The sequence below is a fragment of the Chroicocephalus ridibundus genome, chromosome 10, assembly GCF_963924245.1.
Source record: "Chroicocephalus ridibundus chromosome 10, bChrRid1.1, whole genome shotgun sequence".
NCBI classification, from domain to species: domain Eukaryota; kingdom Metazoa; phylum Chordata; class Aves; order Charadriiformes; family Laridae; genus Chroicocephalus; species Chroicocephalus ridibundus.
This window is the reverse complement of record NC_086293.1, coordinates 2,437,539-2,459,770: the sequence shown is the minus strand read 5'-3', so window position 1 is coordinate 2,459,770 and position 22,232 is coordinate 2,437,539. Positions and strand designations below refer to the sequence as shown.

The window sequence follows — 22,232 nt, the reverse complement described above, 5'->3', positions numbered from 1 at the left end:
AGTATCACCCAATTTTAAACACTGCACAAACCCTGCATTTTGACTGCCAACTACATTGTGTCGAGTCTAAAAAAACCCAAAAACCCCCAAAAGACAAAGAAACCCTACTAGTTTTCCCTATGGGAGAACAATGTAATTTTGATATGCATACATGCAAATTGGCACGGGAAAATATCACCAGGTAGGAAAGAAAATAGATGAGAACACAGAAGCCTTGCTCCTGTTTCCAGTGAAATTTAGAGCATTGCTATCGAGTTAGTGAGAACAGGAACTGGCCTTGAGCGTTCTGCATGCACCGAGAGAGGTCTGTGTTGTAACTTACTGGAACAGAATCACTGCTAACTAGTCCTTAATCACAGCCATCCTCATAAAAGTGAGATTTGTATCCTCTGCAACACACCCAAGGTTTATTTCAAAGTGTACAGAACATAGTGTTTAAGGAAACAAAATGGTAAGAGATCTTTTGTTTGAAGTATGGAGTTTAGTGGAAAATAAAATGTTTTAGATGTTACTTAGATCCAAGGCAATGCATTCAAATACAGAAGATATTTGCAGACATAGAAAGATACTGTGTCTCACCCAGAAATACTGTGTCTCACTACGTGTAAATCTTCACTCTCAGGAGAACGAGACCTCAGAAGATTGCTTACAACCTCTAAATTAGTTAAAGAGCTGACAGATGCTTTTTCTCATTCACAAACTTCCTTCCTTTTACATTTCCTCTCCATTATGCTGAGTGTATATATTTTATAGTTCTTTCTCTGGGAGGAATTGAACACAGGCTTCCATTAGGACTTCTGACCCACCTCACTGATCACAATAAAAAAAGTAACACAGGTAGCAAGTCCTGTCTTGGAAACCTACAAATGTTATTTCAAAGCTTACTATAAGCCAAGCACTATCTCTTACGAAGTTCACCTGTTATCAAATTTTAAGATCTGCTCTATGTTCTAAGTAATTTTTTTAGGTACTTCCAATCAGTACCTAAAAATAGAGGATTTACTGCATATACACAGAACAAGAGTAATTGTTAGGTTGTACTGCAGCTTGCAGCAGCTGCATTTCAGCTGCAGTACAGCTCCACAACTCTTGCTCCCAGAAGCACCGACAATCCGCTCTGACTTCTGCTGATACAGCTTGCCTTAGCTGGGGCTGCACCTCAGGCTGATCAACCACAAAAGAACATCGGGTCTAAAATACAGAACTCTGATCATTCTTAGTATTTATAGGCTCTTTCCCCCTACTTAATTCATAGATCTTTCCACAATGGAAAATGGTCTTTTAGGACAAGGGTAGAAGTCCAATTCCTGAAAACAAGAGCCACCATTCTGTGAACTGAAAATGAAATATTTTGCAAAGACAGATTCTGAAAATGTCAACCAAAGACAGTCAGAAATGATCTCGTGTAACATGCTGCGCTGTGGCAGCGCAAGAAAACCTGGAAGACTTCTTTTCTTCTAGGCTGACCTAATCAAAACCATCTTAATCACATTTTAACAACAAGAAAAGAATCCAAGTTTGCAACAGGTTGTCACCATTTGGGACAATTTCCATTAAGGGTGTGCAGTCGTCTCTTCTCTCACAATTTCACAAAGCATTAACTATTGGTATTACTATGAAACCATTAGCAGTAAAGTCCCATTCTCCCTGAACTTGAAGCATTAGAATCAGCTCCTTCTTGAAACCAGTTTCTACTAGATGCTCCATATCGCTGGTATCTTCTAAACAAGGTTCACAGAATAAAATATGAGAAAAGAATATATAAACAACAATTATGAACTGTCTTTCTTTCAAAAATCTAAGAACAGCTGAAAATATTATCTAACATTCAAAACCCTGTGAAGTGTTAACTTCAAAGCATGAGAATCACCCCAGACACCTCTAGAATGGAAATTCAGCAGCTGTTTCACAGCACATCACAATAAAGCAGAATCATGTAAGAAAGAAAAATAAAGACCATTTTTATTCCCAATTGAAAGTGCAGAGGGAACACAGATTGGGAGAAAAAGCTGTTATTAAGCTGAAACTTGACCAGAAAGTCAGGGTTTATACAGGCCTGTTTTGCTGTATGTACTATTAGACCCCCTAGGAACTGCCACTGGATCAGGAACGCTGCTGCCCATCTCATTTGAATGATGACTTCCTTGGCACAACCTCCCCAAACGATGAGGGAAACCCTCTCTTTGGTATTATCTTTAAAGGCAGGAGTGCTTTCAACTAAATCTTCCATTCCTTCCTGAAGATTTATCCTTGGAGTTCTGTGCAAGTACTGACATGGCCTACCTTGACTTGAGTCATGAAAACAGAAAGGATCACAACTATAAGCATTACGGCTGTAGGCTACGTTACAAAGAATAGACTAAACTCAAGTTAAATACAGTCGAATGTACAGCTATCTAAGCTACAATCCTCATAGCCACTGCTGTATTTAACGCTCCATGTGATCCGAGATTAAGATTGGTCCATTCTACTATAAAGGCGGGGAGTGAAAATTAAATTCAAGTCGAATTGGGACCTTTCCTGTAGTGCAGTTTTAGGACTGGCTGCAAACATACCCTGCAACAGGAAAATCCATCATGTTTGCGTCCTTGCTTCCTTTACATTGCATAAAGATGACCTGAAAGGTCATGTATGTATCAACAAACAGAACAAAGTTAGTTTTCTTTTTCTCTTGGCAAAACAAACTCACAACACATCCATCCTTGTTAATCTGGTGAATTTTAGGGGCTAATTAATTTGTTTGGACTAAACAATGAAAAGTACCCCTCAAAACAAACTTAGGATTTTTTTTTCTGTTGCCCTGCCCTGTACATAGCCACTTATGTAAAAGGAGGCCAAATCATAACTGTTGCATTTTGTTTGTGCTTGCACAACATAAGGCAACAGGGAATTGGGTCCTTTGTTTTTAAGCACAAGTTTAACTTGGATGACACTGAACTACTGAAAGAATCTGATTAACAGATACACTGCATCAATTTCCTGTATTAAATGCTATCAAAGGCATCATTCTTATTTTCTGCTTCTCTCACACAAACAAAAGGGTTTGATTTTTTTTATCATACCAAAGCTGGGCATTTTTACTTTATTTTTATTAAAGACATCTTTACAGTGATTTCATGAAAATGTTTCTAGCCTTTTGTCTATTGTAAGGAAGCAAAAGAAGATTTATTTAGCTAAATTTGCAGTCCCCTTTAATGTAATACTAGGGCTTTGTGCTACAGTGGATTAAAGCAGCATCTGTTCTTCTCTGGAAACCTGGAGTCAAATCACAGCAGTGAAGTAAACTTGCCATCTCTGTCTGTACCCTAACTAGAATCGTCCTTCCTCCAAATAAAAGTCAAATGAATTCCTGAAAGACACAAGAAAAGCTATGGAACTAAAATATTTTTGGTTAATAAGTCTTGCTAAAAAAGCCCATGATCAGTAACTATTTTTGCATAACAAAGATGCATGAATTAAGCAAAATCTCTATTTACATAAGTTTTGACATAAAATGACAATATCCAGGATGCTAAAAATGATCTTCCAAATGCAGGGCCTGATTCTGCTCTTAGAACTACACAGTCTTGTTAGACAACAGAAATAAAGAAGCAAACTTAGGAATATGAATTTGACTTGTGGCCCATATTCTGTTTTAACGTAAGTAACATCTAAACAAAGCACGGTTAGCAAAAACAATGCACTAACACACTTTCTCCCCAAACCCACAATTCATCGCTTCACGATTCCAGTTGTTCTGCTGATCAGGCAGTGTCTGGGTTAAGGGCACATCCTCCTATGTTTAATGTAACAAATAGAGCAATCATGGCTCCATCTTGATTACAGTTTCTGAGGTCTCCTGCAGTTCTGTTATTAAATAAACATAAAAAGCAATAATTGATTGACAGCTACTGTGATTAAAATATGCCTGGCTCTGAAATTAATGATAAAATTGCCATCAATTCTGACAGAAAAAGAGCTACATAAATGCCAAAAGAGCAAGAAAATTGCATCCTTAATGTCCTTCACAAATTATGGTAAATCCTTGCAATGAAGAGGCACAACAGGCACAACAACCCAGCCAATCTACGTCCAGGTATCATAATGCTCAAAGCCACAGAGTGGGGTTTTTCTCCTCAAATTGCGGTACTTCACAGTTCTTTCAAAAAATACCATATTAATAAATACAAAACCTTGAACCATTCCTTTGCACCTGTCAGAATCATGCAGAAATTGGAAGCCACGTGGGTTTACAACAAAGAGGATGCATTAGTCTGGATCTTGAGATTATATGTAGGCCTAGAGTATCATTTCCAAGACATCTTTATGGCATTACTATTTCCAAAATAAAGCTGCCCTGATAGCAGCCTAAATCCAATGTTACTCATTGAGAACCACACAGCTAAGGCTATAAAGTCAAGGCAATGCAGTGTCTTGAATTTCAACTGGAACACCACACAGTAGGCAAAAGGACATGTTTAACTAGGAAAGCAGTATCTCACTTCTAGCACTCATTTCCCAAAGTTCTGCTAGAGACACCTGAAGTCTGAGTATCACTGGTGTTAAATATCAAGAAGCACACCTAAAATATGTGAGGAGATATTAAATACCTACAGGTAGCATCACACAAGTGTTGGTTTTGGTTCAGGATGACACCTTGCATCCACCAACACAGGACTGGCTCCTTTTAGGCCAGCTTTTATAATTCACAGCTACTTCTTATTGATGTTCAGGGCAAGTACAGTTTGCAAGCATAATTAATCACATAAATGTGCTAATCAGCTACGCAATTATGAGATCTTCCTCTTCAGAAAGTTTGATCCTTGAATTGCCATCTTTATACTTCAGAGAAAACATGGTCACTATAAAGGTAAACTGCTGTTTCAAAGTGGTTGTTCCACCTGAAGTCCTAGCACCTAACCTCTAGATCCTCAAAGAACTTCAGCCTCCAAGTGATGGAAGAGTATTCTCATGAAGACTCAGTATTTGGAGGAATACTTTCTATAGCCATATGAATAGAAATGCAATTCTCTTGAGAGAATTTTCATTTTGCAAATACGAAATGTTCATAGGGTGAAAAAACCCATTTAAGGTCACAGGGCTGTCTATACTAAGAAATCACTTCCCAGTTCTCCAGGGGAACACCCTGCCATCTGCTAGTAAAGACACCTTCTCCAGCAGAGAAGGTCTGCTTGCCCAGCAGTAACTCACTGTGTCAGCTCCTAGCAACCTTCCAATATAGATTCGTAACAAGAACAACAAACCAGAGTTACTGTTCAACTTGGTATTTGTACTTGTCAGGTGAAAAACTGAATCCTTGGGTTTCCTTACCTGAAAGTTGCAAGTTATTCAATGAAACTGAACTGCAAATTGTTTAACTGCACCAGATTCCCAGAGAGCTCCTAAAGGGGCAAAGAAACAACTAAACACTGTTGATGTGCCGAGTGCTCTGATCTTCACTGGTCAGCTCCAGCTCTTGGACTACAGCTAGTACCTTTGATGATAAGGAATTATTTCAGAGCAGTAGAAATAGGAAAAAAAAGGATGATAGTTGACTTCACACACGAAACCCCAACACTAAGCAGCTATTTAACTAAGAGGAACAAAACCAGCTGACTACTATACAACAGTATTCTCAATATCTGCAATTTCAGGAACTAGAACAGGACATCACAACAACAAACCAAATCTGGTACAAAACTAAGTAAAATGGGAAATGGGTCGTTTTATTCAGCACGGCTTAAGTTCTCCCAAAGCACTAGACAGATGTAATGAATTCTGTGTTTATATGAAGGATATCTGCCACAAGAATAGATACAGTTAAATACACCCGTCCAAACTAAGTACTCAGCAATTCCTCTTCTAACACATCAGGCAGAATAATCAAGTTTAACTGAAAGGAAGTGCATAGCAATGTGCAAATGGAGAAAAAAAATCTGAAACAATGACTGAACAGCAAAACGTAACTGTGTGAATACAGGCAAAACTGTCACTAAAGCAACATTTATGAATTATGTTTTGCAGCAAGCCATTCAAATGTAATATCATTAAAGCAAGCATTACCAACTCCACACAGCAAACTTACAAGCTCAGCTTTATTATTTTCCATACGGGTAAAAAGGGGCTTAAGGATCATTAAATGTGTGACTAAACCGTACCATAAAACATTTTTCTTTATCAAAAAACATTTTTCCTTTCTTTTCCAGAAAAGACACTGTTGCATTCATATGGAGTTACACTGAATCTACTCACTTCCTCCTTTTATATTTTTCCACACACGCACACACCCAATTTAAGATGTTGCCTAGCTTTATTTAAATTGATTATTTCTTTAACAGTCAATCGGCTCAGAATTTCATCAGATTATTTGGTGGAATAAACTTTCACAATGCATCGGAGATAAATTTATTTTGCAAGTGCACTTCCCAGGATAACTATTTTTGGTCTATCACAACCTACAGACAACACTGCACAGGAAAAACTAGTTTGTACGTCTAGTTTTCAAGTGTCTCATAGAACAGAGCACTGCATTTTTGTAATTCTGATGCACGTTATTTTAGTAGTTAACAACAACACCATAACAATAGAGACCGTATGTGTTTACATGACAAGTCCCACTTTCTGCTTGTCTTGCGTCAGTTATTCACTATTCCTACTTTAAAGTCCTTTGAATTAAACTTTATCTTTTCGTTTCTTTTTTTTTTTTGGCTGAGGGCACGAGTCGCAAATGATCATTCACCCTGAGCAGTAGCCCCGAATTTACGGCACCTTCCCCTGCTGACGGTCGCCACGCCTGGTCCCCGCTGGGTTTCGGGGACGGGGAACAGTATGTCCCAGGGCTTTGAAGTCGAGCTGGCCGCTTGTTTGCCACCAGTCATGTGATTTCTTGCACTCTATCAAACTCGGTGAAAAGAAGCGTTTTAATGCTTGTGTACGCCCCTCTTAGCGGCCAGGCACACGCTAAGTCAGGTCCCATCGCAAGAGCGCCCTTCTCAAAGAGCTTCTGGCGGGTTTAGGCTTTGCCTGCCACCCACCAGCAGCAACAGACGCCCGGCTCCACTTTTGACACCCCGTTTCACCGACTGCCATTTCCAACTTCTGTCCGCACAAGGCAGCCGGCACCGCAGGTCCTTCCCCCTCCCCTCCCCGGCACATAAGCTCCCGATCGCCGCCAACTTCGCCGCACCCCGGAGACGACGGGGCCGACCCCGACCCCCTCTCAGCCGGCAGCGGCCACCCGGCTTCCCCCAGGTACAGCCTTCCCTCAGCGGCGACCGCCAGCGACGGAGCGCAGCCCTTTGTGTGACACGGCCGGGAGGTGGCCCGGGGGTGGGGACGGGACGACGGACACCTTGCCTTCCCCAACGGCCACTCACCAGCTGTCAAGCTCCAGCTCCAACAACGACTGGGTCCTCTCCGAGCTGCAGTGCAGGCACCACATGGCTGGGCCGAAGTGGCGGGCGGGTTGCTGCGCGCCGCCACCATAGCCGCCCCTCAGCCCGCCCCGCCCGCTCCCCTCAGCGGGGAAGCGGGGCGGGGGGGGAGGGGGGGGAAGGAGGAGAGCGCACGCGCGGCAGCCGTTGCCCGGGGAACGCGAGGCGCCAACGGTCGCTCCCCTCATGGCGGCCGCCGCCTCAGGGCTCGCAACGGGGCCGGGGGCCGCTTGGGCCGGCTCCGGCGGGCACCGTTCGGTGCCCGCCGGAGCCGGCCCAAACGGCCCCCGGCAGTCGCTTCTCTCCCACTTTATCCGTCAATTTGCACCAATCACTGTTATTTAATGTGTTAATAGCTAAGATAAAGTTTATAAACCCCCAGAGTGCAACAAACTCAATTCGTAATTAGGAGCACGCAGCAATTTGTATAACATGCCATCTAAATCTACAGTAATTATGACCCTGCTTAAGGGTAATGCCCAACTTAATCGCATTTAATACACCATTATTTCCAAGATCTAAAAGGCTGAAACGGGCATTTAGCTCACATTTTGCTTGAATAAAAAGCAAAGGGTTACCCAGAAAAAAAAAAAAATACAGAAGAAACTACTAGGGAGTAGTTTTCTTCCTGCAGAGCATAAATACAGCCATGCAGCGTTGTACAATAAAATGCATACATGGGTCAAAATACATGTTATTCCTCTCACAGCGGGCTTTGGGGGGGGATATTATCCAATTCATCCCTTGAAAAAAATCCCCTAACCCATATCGATCCTCCATCTCCTCCCTCCCGCGATGAATTCTCTGCTTCTCGTGCTCTCCCCTCCACCCGTGCGTAGCTGTACACCTAACGAAAACTAAGGGTTCTTTAAAAAAAAAAAAAAACATAAATACGGGGATGCACCAGTTTTCAAGGGCGTACGGCACAATGCTCTTCCACAATATTCTCTTTCGGTGCGTGCTGAGAATTATCAATAAGCAGTAATTGGTTCTCTAACTGTATAAAACAGTATATTGTCATAATTTTCCCGCATGACCTGGAATTACATAGGAATTCTCAAATAGGCCAGGTAGTTCTTTAAAAGTTAACATGTTACTGTACTTAATCCCGTTTTGTGTCTCCCCAAAACGGATTTCCTGTCTTCTCTCATATACATTTCTTCATTTCCTACGGCTGCGTACTAGTTCACTTAATTTTTTTAATGCCAAGCTACAAAAATCAGCATTAAAACAACAGCTACAACTTCAGTTCATTTTTTAAACTGAACGTATAAAGCCTTTAAATAAACGCATCTGGGAAAAGGCTTTATGTTGTCGGTTGCTATGGAGTAGGCAAAACAATGAATCTTTGTCGTCATTTTGCTTTCCTAAGAACGGATCCAAAGCCTATTTAAGGCAAAGGAAATCTTCACTGACTTCAAGCGTTTGTAGACTCGAAACTGCAGTTTTCAACTACCTCTCTCAAAAAACTCCACCTTTACAAAATCTAAAACAGCATTATCCCTATGTGAAGGACAGGAATATTGAAGCACAAAGAGTATAAACCACAGCACAGAAAAATTAGAATAATTTTTCACAGTCACCTCACAGATCAGAGGCAGAGCTAATGATGAAATAGACCTACAAGTTCTGCGTCTTTGTCCCCTCCCATAAAATAAGATACTTAGGCTCTCCAGCGGGAGAAAAGGGTCTGTCATTACCCCCTCAAAAGAAACCCTGCCAGTGAAAGGCATCACTCTGCAGCAAAACTCTCTCCTTAGCCCTGGCTAGAAGAGATGGATAAGAGGCCCAATTTTGGAACAAAAAAGGAAATTCCACAATGATAACAATGATACACTGATTTATCCAGTGTGGAAGCATGCAAACCAGACAACCCTGTAAACTACAGCAAGTCGTAAAACACACATACAAAATCTCAGCAATGAGAAAAACAATGCATAAAGAGGATTAGATTGCAGTCAAACCATTAGACCCTTTAAAGCCAGGATTCCCGGCTCAAACTGTCTGCTGTCCATACTCTGACCTGGCTTTGTCCCCCAAAGCCAGCAGTTGATCCTACAAACCCACACTCGTGTGGAGAGCTATTGTAAACTATATTATTAGATGCACTACAGCACCGACTGGCTATTTACATCCACAGGAACAACATCAGAAAAAATAACCTTAGGCAGAGCTTTTATTTAGTACAGTATTTAGGTATTTCTCTCTGAGAACTCTGGAACACTGGTCATGCTGCTTCTGAGCTGATGTTTCCGTCCTCTCTGGGTCTGCCTCTAATCCCTATAGCACCCCTCACAGTAAGATACAGTTCTGTTTTTCCACAAAATTCGTCAGTTACTAGATAACTACATTTCATTATAACACTATTAAGCTGTCTAAAATTCCTCTTGATAGATCCACAGGCACGTGGAAAAATTCAGCAATGAAACTATACCTGAGAAGCAGAAGCTGCCGTCTAGGTCAATCAGCACCGGGTGGTGGTTCTTTGAGAGAAAACACTTTCTTCTCACAAATCCACGGACAGGACAGTGGATGCTTGGAAATCGCCCAAAGAAAGTACAGAGGTACAGAGGCTGACAAGGAGCCAGACAGCCCCTTTAGAAAGAAGTTCATCTGTAAGCCAAGAAGGCCGCTCTATTATTGCCAGAAACTGCAGATTGAAATACAGTAAAAGGGAAAGGGAAGCTTCTAATCTGCATTCTTGGGGGCAATAAAGGCAGGACTCTGTACTGGTGACCGCAATACAAGTTTGCTGACACCATTATACATATAATAGTCCTTTGTCTCTTGAGACTAAAACATGTACAAAAGTGGCTCCTTCGTTTTCCCCACTTGGAGCACCACCTTCTCTGAGGAACCCAGAGCTCCCACAGCTTAGGACACACCTAAGCATTTGCACCACCGAGGCACTGGGCTCCAGGATTGCGCTGGCTGCCACTACCGTGCCAGGGTGGTGGGCTCTGAGTCCATGTGGCTCAAGACTGAGAAACTCGGGATGTAAGAAATACATCCTGATGCTCTAAACCAGCAGACCTCAGAGAGCGAAAGCCAAAGCCACGAGCTCCCCCTTCCAGACTGTTACTTAGTCATAATAAAAGATTGAAAAAGTAATTCTCCTTTACTAGAGAAACACTGGTGCAGATTTGTGGTCAGGTTAAGCTAGTACCGCCACAGAAAGAAGCAGCTTTACCTTCCCCTTACCTCGCATTTTTCCACCCGCCTTGCAGGTGCATGTGTTCATGTTGATGCGATGGGCATGAACGGATCTAAAACAAAGCCTGTTTTGGCAGCTCAGTTTGGGATATTTCACCTCATATAGGGCAGAGACATTTGTCAAAGTCGCACACTGAGTAGCAACGGGTACTTATAAGACCCATTGGGAATGTACCTAAGGCACAAGCGAAAAGCAATGAAAATGTTCACTTTTATTCTTTACCTTTAGGTATTGCCTCCAAAGGGGACTAGAATGGAAAAAATATTATGATCTGGGACTTTTTAATATTATTAAGTACCACTGTTAAAACGCCATAAGAAAAATCCACTGACACCAGGTGATACAAAGCTCCGCATATTGCCTATGCAGTAGAGTTAGCAAACTTGTCACTGAATAAAATGTCTTTAAATGAAGTTGGACAGAACACAAACACTGAGATGATGCATATAATGCAGGTAGCTAATACACAGTATATTAACGCTCTTGAAACACCCTGTGTAAACCAATTGAAACCGAACCACCCTTTAAAAATACGCTATACCACAAGGTTCCCCGCAGCCTCCTATTTTTTTCTGCTTTCATTTTATGACAGTAGTAATGTGCTTTCTGCTGAAAGCATTTCTTTGGGATTAACAGATAGCCGAGATTAACAATGCTTAGTTATGCTTCGCGTCATCAACATCTCAAAAGCCCTCAATCCCCAAGAAAAGCATAGGCTTGTTTGCTGGGTATTTAATGTTTTCCTTCCTGTTTGAACGATTCACAAATTTAGTAAAATGAGTGAGCTTGTGTGTGCACGTTGGGTTTTGTGCACACACTAAAGTCAAGTAGAAAAATACATGACTGATTTTAACATGGCTTTTCTAATTCTGGAAAATACAGAATTGTGCTTCCTCGAACAAAAATGGGAAAGAATTACAAATCCCACAAACACTGGCTGAAAGCTTGTGAAAGTAATTACTAGTCAGTATTAAAGTAAATATCTGAATGTTGCTAATTTAAGTTCTGTATAGAACTGTCTTTCCACCAGCATTTGTGACATCTGGCTCAGTATAATGTGCTATATTGAGAAATCATGTGTACAGTGCACAGCATGTGGAAGTATGTATTTTCCATGATTTCTCTTTCTGCAAGCATCATTCTAAACACAGAAATTTTTCTACTTGAAGCTCAGACTGGGTTACAGATGTTTATTTTGACAGCAACCACAAAGTTTAAACTGTGACTAAAATGACAAGCATCATTGAAATGGCCCATATATAAATAAAAGCAATTGACCGAAATCCAATTTTAAGGTAAAGAAATCGCTTCTTTACTGAGTGCATATTTAAACAAATGAGTAACAAGGTTATAAGGAAGGTCTTATTATTGACTTAATAAAGTTAGATTTAAAGGTATCGATGCAAATATTTTCATGGCTTCTGTATTAGTGCATGACTGTGCAATACGACCACTTTTAATTCAGGAAGGGTACTTATCTACATTCACATTTTGTCACGTGTCAGCATGGAGATGCACTGTATCACTCAGACAGAAGGGCTGATTCAAATGCAGAAATATTTACAGACACGGCACTATGTGGCAGTTGCACACCCTCAGGCTGACACCGCAAGCGACTGTGCCAGCACTGTAGAGTCCCCTTCCACAAATCCAGTGAGGGCCTCCTGCTTACAGTTCTAGGTATAATGCAAAGGGCGATCGCTAAGGCAAAACAAAACAACAAACCCACATTCCCCAGCAACGATCACACAGCAAAACCAGCTATAGTACTAAGGCCACCCTATATATATATGTAACACAGGACACAGCTGTGGCACTGACACTACCATGGTGTGTGGTAACAAAGCCTCAGCCTCCACTAATTGACTTAAGTCTGTGAACTAGATTCATAGAATCTCAGAATGGTTTAGGTTGGAAGGGACCTTAAAGATCACCTTGTTCCACCCCCCTGCCCTGGGCAGGGACACCTCCCACCAGCCCAGGTTGCTCCAAACCCCGTCCAACCTGGCCTTGAACAAGTTACCGTTCAGTAACCATAAAAACTCAGTCCTAGCCTAAACTATGCAAACAAATATTGACTTTTTCCATAGTAACCTTTATAGCTAACAGACACTTTGAGTGGTGTTTTGAGCCAGATATAAAGTAAACATAAATAGGAGAGGAACCAATAAACACATACCTCAGAGAAACACTCCACATTAACACGGAAAGAAAAGCATTAAAAAAAAGTATTTTTGTTCTGCAGTTTCCTGCACTGGAGCCTGGAGGGCAAACCAGCACGTTTCGGTACCCGCTCTGTGCAATATGATGAACTCTCAGGAAAAAAAGGCAGGGCAGCACCAGCCACTCTCCCGGGGAGCTGGGACGTGCTCCGCCATGCACACGTGTGTGCCCTGTCCGAGCCCTGAGCAGAGCAGAGCCGAGGCCCAGCACCCGGTGCTCGTGGTCCTGCTGAGCGTCGCCATGCAGCTCCCAGCCCGCTCCCAATTCACCTACCTGAAAATACCTCTGCTGTACACCTCTCCAAACTTGCAAACAAGGAGGCAACATGTGAAAGAGGAGGATAATGTTACATTGCCTTTCTAGGCGTTATTAAACAAGAGGGAAGAAACTATCAGAAAATTCCCAATTTAAGTTATAGTACCGGATTTGACATGCAACACATCAGGGATTTAGAGGCAGGTCACATACTACTCCAGAGTGATAAATTCAAGCACAAGGAGACTTAAATATTTGTTCCATCATGCTCATTCACAGATTTCTCCCTAGTAGCGTCCCTTCACATGTCATGCTGAGCGTGCAGTAGAGAACACCAATATACAGCTAGCAGCGCATGGGTGAAAGCATACCTTCAAATTACCTTCTTTATAATAATGACCTATACAGGTACATTAAGGTAAAAAAGGACCAGGAAAATTCCTCTTTGAAACTCTTCAGTGCAGAAAACTAATCACATTTGCTACTATGTTAAGTGAAAGAAGAAACACGTGTCCCCACTGCTAGATCACCAGGGAACACCCAGAAAGCAGCCCCTGTGACAAAGGCTTCTATTTGAAAAGTTTGTATCAGATTTGCCTTAAACCCCTGTAAGGCACCATTAGCAAATACCAACAGAAGAAACAATTTGCATATGACTATTCACAGTACATATTTATTCATAAATGAACAGGATAACAGGAAGATACTAGGCTGCTAAGTTTTCATCTTTTAAAATTATCACTTCCTACAGTGCTTGTATTGAATCCAGCTGAAAAAAGAAAAAAAAAACTGATGGTGGTGCCCCCTCACTTTGCAGGAAATAAACCAGCGGTCGCTACTGGGAGACCAGGATGGTTTCAGGGAATGGCACACACCACTGGGTGCCAGACGGGGCAGCCTGCTCACTGCCCATCTCCCTTCCAGCAGCCCTCCGCCTCTCGGAAGGGAAATTTCCACACAACACCAACAACCGCTCGCCCCACAAAGTGTGTAATGTGGCACCCATACCATAAACCAAAGCATATTCTACATCACTGCCTTCAAAAGGCAAAAATGGCAAAAGAAATCACATTTTTGTCACCCAAAACAAAAAAATCACCTTGCAATAAACTACGTTACTGAAGGCACTTTTAACTTTTGATCGACTTTTTGCCCCGTCACAGAAAATATCTCATCTAAGTCTTAGACAAAAAGAAAATGAAAATCCATCATGCTAATTAATTACATGGTATAGTTAAGGGGAGGTACCCTTTCAAATGCAAACAGTTCATTTACAGTAAGAACCACCCCCAGGTGTCTTATGGAAAGCTGCTAATCAGTCTGGAGATTAGAAACAGGAAGTAATTTCAAATACAAATTAATTTTCTTTACCACCGTAACATGTCCTTTCCCCCCCTCTAATCTAGGTGCCTGTGCTACAAACTGCAGTAACCTGGCAAATAAAAATGACCCTGAGGCAATAAAAGAGAGGAAGAATGTGTTGTAAATGTGTGATCTTTGGCACCCACCATAAGATTATTCAGTGAACCAGTTTATACCAATGTTGTTTATCTTCATTAATACGGAGGAAATATACTCTGGACTCAAAGGGACTCAATTTCTCCTCCTCAGCTCAACACACATAGAACTGCAAGAGCACTGGCAATTTAATCAATTTGTATCCTTTCATGTTAACTGACTAGAGATTTCCTCCTTCTCCAGGGTCAAATTTATCTTGGTGTGCTCAAAGCTCTGTTTGTCAAGAATCCAGAAAACGAAATTAAAAGAAACATTTTATTTTGTTGATGGGATTGCACAGCGGTAACTGAGGGCAGAGCACGGCCACCTACACGCAGCTGGTGTCAGCTACGATAAGACAGTGCGGTCAGCGAAGATGGATGCAACCCAGTTCCAGACAGTGGTATTCTGTGGAAACCTGACCACGGCTTCCCCATCTCGTGAGCTCCACGGGTACTGAAAGTACAGATGAAAATGAAACAGGCTATTCCATAGACTGGAAGTCATCTACAATCCTCAGAAGGTTTCTAGTATGAAGAATATTTTACGGACTGCAGATTCAAACTCCTACCCTCAATCAAATTTAAAGCTAGGCTTAAGGCGCAAAACCCACTCCGTGTATTCAAAGGAGACCACAGTACACTGTCAGGGGAACTAAAAGAAGAGAAACCAAAGAGATGGCACTATCTAACACTTTGTTGCCAAACCTGTTGTCAGATATTGCAGATATTTTGTTCTTGAACAAACACGAGGATAAATTTGATGGAAACCCGAGACGAAATGAGATGTCAGGCACTGTGGCCCATGCGCAAATTAGCCCTCCTAATTCTCCAGCAGTGTTAGAGAACATCGCCCAGCGGTGATGTACAGGGCTCTGTAAGCCATGCCTATAATGCTCCAAAGACATTTACAATACCTTAGACTATCAAAACACCCCACATTGCTTTGGGCCTCAATTCTATACCACAAAAATAATTTATTGAGCTAGTGGCCTGACTGCTGGCACACTCGCCACATAACCCGAGGAGTACACAAGTGTACTACGACGCAAGTGGGGTTATTCTGGTAACCCCATGTTACTCCTGTATATGTGTAATGCAACGGTTAGTTCTGTTTGCAACCCCACTGAAAAGGAAAAGAGTGCAGGACAAGCAGTTATATCTTTAGTGAATTAAAAAAAAAAAAAAAGGTATTTAAGTCTAGGAAGAGCCTTCTGACTTTGTAGAGGCAGAAGAAAAATGAAGATAACTGTAGCTCAAAAAGGAGGGTTAGAAACCTTTTACATTTACTTGATTGGATCACCAGCTTGGATATTATGCCATCTTTCGTTTAAATTATGAACTGCAAAGTAATTGAAATGTGAAGTATTGCTCAATCAGTTTAAAATTTAATCTCAAGAAATTCAACCATACTTGATTTAAAGTAATGTTATTTTTCTTCCTACGAAAAAAAAAATCAAGAGAAATTAAGAAATTTTAATCTTGCTACTCTGTATTGTTTTTAGAATAGCTTTCAGGTGCTCTCAACTGACAACATCCTCTAGTTTTTATAGGTAGATGATTACAAAAAAACTTTACAAAAAATAACCACAAAAGCAGTTCAATGTGTCCACGCTGTATCAGTTCCTTGCTTTACCATAATTTCAGTAATTTTTCTCCATATCGCTTCACAGTCTTTTATTACCCATCACAATGAGTTTCAACAAGTACCTATTTTCAGATGCATGACAGACCTTTAACTTAAAACTGGCAGCAAAGATTTGCATGGTTCTCCTTCTGCATACTGTAGACAAAGTATTTACCTGGGCTAAATATAAATGACATCATTTTGATTTCACCTTGCTTATAAAGTCAGCAGAGACCATCCGGATATTTTTTAGTTAGTGATGTTTCCTTACATTTATTTTCTCTTAAGTGTTTACTTTCAGTATTGATAGCGGGAAGGTGTTCGCTGTGTTTTGCATTTTTTTATTGATGAAGTTAGCTTTCACTAATGGTGAAGTACTCAAAGCATCCCTTTTCGTACTGTCCTGAAACCTCTCCCAGGAGCCAGAAGGAACGAAATAATAATCCAAGCTGGAGTTATTTCAAATGGATTCTTTCTGAAATCCACAGGAAAAAAGTATATTTTAAAGAATGCGGAAAGATCATCCAAGTATTACAGACAATCTAAAACTCTTATTTTTTTCCCTAAAATGGATATCGTGTTAAGTGTCCAGCGGCACCTCTGAAGCCTTTCACAAGGCAGATGGAGTAACCTGAGAAGACGACAATTGCTCATTCTGCACAAACACCTGCTCAGGGCTATGTTGAGCCACGGGATGAAACCACAGACAGACAAGACCCCCAACCACATCTATATGAAAATTGAAAGGAAACATAAATGGTTCTTAGGCATCCGTTTTTCGAAGGTCCTGCCATTTTCTTTCAATGATACAGAGTTGAGATGTTGGGGTTTTTTGTTAAGTTTGAAGAAAGCATCCAAATGGTGACATACACTGCTGGTATTTGCATATGTTATTCCCCGTACTTTGTAGCGTTTGGATTGTTGAAAGGAGGCTGCAGCTTAGAGCAGCCGAAAGGAAGAAGCAACGTTAACGCTGAAGAAAGGTGAAGCCTTCCACAGAATATTCCATGCTACTGAGCCCCCTTCAGGCTGGCCTTCATTCAGCTACAACTTGCCTAAAACACAACCATGGCAGCTCAGACAAAACACTGCCCATTTCACAGACCTGCGTTCACCCTCCCTACAATGCAAACAAATATTTCTAAAGCAAAAAAACCCCTCAAATGTTTAAAATAAAAGGCGCTGAATTCTAGCCTCACAAGCACTCGCTGCAACAGTGTTCCAGGCAGAAACTGGTATTTAATGCAATTGCTGCTTCTGTCTGGATGCTCAGAAATAAGATTTCTCTTTCAAATGGTAACGATGCCACAACTTTCAATCCTGCTGACAGATAGGCCACAGAACACCCATGCTAATGAGGAAAGTGTCATTCATTGTTTCTTCCAAATCTTCAAATGTTAATTTACTGTGCAGTAACCATCCAAGCTCTTTTTCTCCTCCCTTTCCTCCACCACCCAAACATGAGTCGAACAGTCTGTCACAAATTGCCACCTCCTTGTAAGCCAAAGATACACTCTTGAGCAGGCATCTGCTGAAAATGTCTGCGTATGCTGTGCACGGCTTTGCATAATGCTACAGTGGTCCTGCAGGGAATTACAATGGCACATACATTCTTCAGTCTATTAATTTCTAAAAATGAAGGATTAATTATTTTAAACCCATTAATAAAGAAGTTCAGACACTTCTGTAAAGTTTTCAAATGCAAATAACTTCTAGTCTGTTATAGATTTTATTACACCAAGTAAATCACCATATAAAAATCTCAAGGATTCCCTCTTTACTCAGATTAATTCCAACCGCGTGTCAGATTTTCTCTGTCCAGAACCCATTTATTCTTAGAATACTCAGCTCTGGATTTGGAGGGCTCTGCGTGCCCATGCCCTCACACACATGAATTCTACATAAAGCATTACACGAGTATGTGATATCAACATAAAGAGGAAGGCAATAAGCTTTTAAAAAAATTCACAGATAGTTTTATTCTGGAGAATGTATTTCTGCATTTCTGCTTTTCAGAACATGCTGACTCACGTGTACGGTTGTGGTTGACGGAACAGCATCTCTCTCAGAGGTGGCAATTCCCTCTCTGTGTTCATGAAGGGAGTAGAGAAGACCTGAGTTCACATGAAAGCAAAAGGCGCAGAATTCAGCTATAAATGAGAACTAACAAGGCTTTCTGGATGCCTGGTAACCACCGTTAGTGCTTTGAATAGCTCTGCTAGCAGAGAAGAGTTTGGCAAAATCCCAGATGGGGGACAAACGCCTGAAGCAAGTTAGCTTCTGCCGCAGGAAGCATCCGGAAATACACTGAATGTTCGAAGCCTGTATCATTCAAAACATAATTTAATCAATTTACCAAAGCCATTAGAACATTCCCCTCCAGGAAAAAGGGAAAGGCACAAAAAAGCCTCTCATCTTGGCTCATTTCTATAAAGTGTGGTCAGACACACTCCAATCAAGAGGCCAGACACAAATGAGCATGGTGCTGAAATTAGTTTTCCTTGCTGCTCTAGTAAGAGAATTTAAGATGTGATTTTTATTTTACATATGCACGGTTAGTTGGTGCATGTAGCCATGTTTTGACAGCTTCCTCTACACCATTCTCTCCTTTCGGACCTCAGCGGGCTTATTAGAATTAAGTCACCCATGCTGTCAATACAACAGTTACACAAAGCTGCTTACATTTTATTTGTTGCGTTCAAATCCCAGGAGGCTGTTAGCTGATCTTGCTACTGCAGCCAGTTTTGAAATAATATTAAATATTCCATGGGCTCAGCCAACATGCACACCAGTGGTGCCATTCGGAACAAGAGGCCAGCTCCTGAGCAGCAGCAGAAGCAACAGCTTCAGCGGAGCTCAGCAAAGTCTGTACCGAGGTACTCACCGAGACGGCCACACAGCTACGGAGAGATGCTTATGTTTACCATTATTGCTGTATTTACAGCTAAAGCATAACACACATCCAGTGTAAACCCTGAGATCTCTTCACTTAGTCATCTATTTAAATGGTACAAATAATTGGATTTTCCAATTATGAATTCTGATAAAAGGCTCAATATCCATGTACATTTTTGTTTTGTCGTATGAAAAGGCTGGTGTACAAATAATCCAAGCAGCCTTCCAGGTTGAATCAAGCAACACAACGTCATTATTCCTCAAGAAGGAACACAATACCCAGTAGCTGACAGTAAGCAGAGTAACCTTGGAGGCTTGAGACAGGTGCTGAAAAAAGCTGGAACAAAGGCCCTACTGAAATAACTCAGTATTTATAACTCAGCTCCTACAAGCACACTCTAAGAGATAAAACTTAACTACCTTGTGAGATGAAAGCAGAAACAATTGTAGCTTTGAGAAACATGTCTACCTCTGCTTCTTTCTGTTCATGTAAATCCAGTATTTTAGATCAAAATTCCACAGCCAAGTAGACTAGGTATTATTTTACCTGGCACTGCTAAAGAGCATTTAGGTCAGTCTGCGTGGAAAGCCAGAGCTTTCCTGATGTCAGCTTTTTGGCACTATCTGCCTTTGAACGGTTTCTCCTGCCGCTCTCTGATGAAGTTGTCATTTTCCCCACAGGAGAGAATTTCAGATGAGGTGACACACTGTGCATTTTGCTTAAGCTGTGTTGTTGTAAGAAAGTAAAAGTCTATCAATATTTACTTCGGAAAATGTTTTTCCTCAAATCTCTCAGATACATCTTGCTAGAACATCCTCCTGGCTGGCAAGAGAGCAGTGTATAATCACGGTGCGAATGATGATGAAGTAAAGTACCTTCGCTTTCACGGACAGATCTGCATGGACATCCGCCTGCTGCAGGCTGGGGAAACTGCACAGCAGCTCCGCGTAAAGTCTTCCCGGAACAAAAGGTTTAAGCATCTTTAGGTATTTTGCCTTATCCTAAGATGAAGAGAGTATTCTGCATGTACCAATATACATATGGCTAAACAAGACAAGGATTGTTTGGGGCACGAAGTACCATGAAGGTTATTATTAGCTGTACCACTCATCTGTGTTTTCCCAATATGGTTTGTTTCAGAGTTGCTCTTGATTTACAGATGACTAATGAAACAGGCGCATATCTTACTGAAACAAAAGCATATGAAATGGACAAACACTGGTGAATGAGGAAAGACTACAGCAGATGTGTTCAGTGATGTCCAACACTTGCATAGAACTTCACAGTTCCATTGAAAGAACCATGGTATTTTGTTCATATCTTCTAAACCACAGAAAGAAAAGAGTGAGTTTAAGAAGGTTAGTAAACACATCAAATTTAATTATTTTGTTTATTCTATGTGTAGTAAAAGCTAATATAATTTTTTACTGCATGTTCTAACTCGCGTTTTACATCCGTTATATTAAGGTGGCCTGTAAGAAAATATAAAATCTACATTAATGCCTTAAATGCAAGTCCATTCTGTAGAAGAATTTATAAATATTAACAAGACAAAATTTACAAATGCAAAAGACACCATTTGCAGCTATGAATGTTTAATTCTGAGGGAACAGGAATAGCATTTTCATATTCATGCAAGTCTTCAGCTATATTAAAAGAATGCTTATGTAGAAAGTCTTAAAATACCATGCCAAACCAGTATTGGTCTGAGGTGATTCAAAGTCTTTTCTGTTATCCTTTCTAGTCTCAGTTCAATGTATGACTTTTAGGTCCAGAATACCTTTTTGTATTGGTAGGAATCTGGAAAGTGTAAGCCCAAATGATAATATTAGTTTTATTAATTGAATATACCCTTCCCTGGCAGAGTTCGTCAATATTACTGCTAATACTAAGTGCTAGGCTTTATGAAACACCTTTCATGAACAGACAAGGAAAGACAAAGTTTACCAAGGTCCCCCCTTCAATAACCAACCTGGATGAAGGGTCATGGTACTCATCGTTTTGTACATGGGCAATGGAGTAACCATCTTCATAACTTAGTTTAACTCCACAAATTAGGCTTTTTTTTTTTTCTCTCCAATCGAGCAGTCACCTTAGAAACCAAGTCAGCGTCAGAGCTTCTGGAAAAAGACCAAGGTCTAGTTCCAGGACTAAGGGTGGGGATTTCAAAGCACCGGCAGTGCCTGCTTCTCACGGGGTACCAAAGGGCGCTGAAAGCCCAACTTCGATTTGTGCTCTTGAAAATACGCGTTTAATGCTTGACAATACAGGGCTTTGCTTTTGAAAATCTCAGCCATGGTGCCCAAGTCTAGGTGACTGGGATTTGGGTTTTTTTTTAAGCAAATAGTTGCAATAGTTGAACTTTTCCCCATTGACAAAAGAAAACATTATCATATTTATAACCTTTGCACTCTAGAGAGTCCCTGTTTGGGATAGCAGACGAAACTAAAGCAATAAAGTGGCATCCGCATTTTTCCATCGCTGAACTAGGAACTTGAGCTCTCCTGTTCATTCCAGGCCAATGAAGGCCAAGACCACAACTGTCTTGTGAGGTGGCAATCTGAAAATAACCTGACTAGTCCCCAAACCGCACATATATACTACCAGATGCACCCACAAAGAAATAGGTGCATAAACATTCAGAATGAGCCTTCGCGCTCGCTGCAGCTCAAATAACACTAACTAGTGGGAAGGACTGTCCCCCACAGAATAAACCAAGAAAACTAACTCACAGTAACATATTATTGGTCTCATTTTCATTTCTGAGATCCAGCTAAAGATATTAACAGGAATAAAGAATTGGTGAGTTAGGAACAGAATTTCCCTGTCTGTTCATCATCCAAAACAGTTCTGCCACAGGCCGACGCAGAGCAGCAGCAGTGATGGACTGGGAGAACTTCCCTTTGGTGATGAGCAGGTGGAGCTGAGGCAGGTTCAGGTCAGTCCTCACTCAAAGTCAACATTCTAAATGGCTAAATGGAAAGGTATGCCATAAAGCACGAAAATGCAACTCCTTAAGAAAAATACTTCCAGCATTGCAGGGATAACTGAAGTAACTTACAATCACTTTAGAAGGATATTTATTTCTTCTTTCTAACCAGCATGAGGT

General features: G+C 41.1%; 1 protein-coding gene across 9 annotated transcripts in view; it reads right to left on the bottom strand.

Moving 5' to 3' along the window:
- IQSEC1 (IQ motif and Sec7 domain ArfGEF 1) overlaps positions 1-22,232 on the bottom strand; it is a 351,403-nt gene that overhangs the window by 62,270 nt on the left and 266,901 nt on the right. Inside the window, exon 1 of one of the 9 annotated variants that reach the window (XM_063347623.1) lies at positions 7,356-7,499. The exons of the other annotated variants lie outside the window; for them this stretch is intronic. Coding sequence (XP_063203693.1) covers positions 7,356-7,420 — 65 coding nt within the window. The 5' untranslated portion in view covers positions 7,421-7,499. Of the gene's footprint in view, positions 1-7,355; positions 7,500-22,232 lie in introns of those variants that run through there. 9 annotated transcript variants of the gene reach the window in all.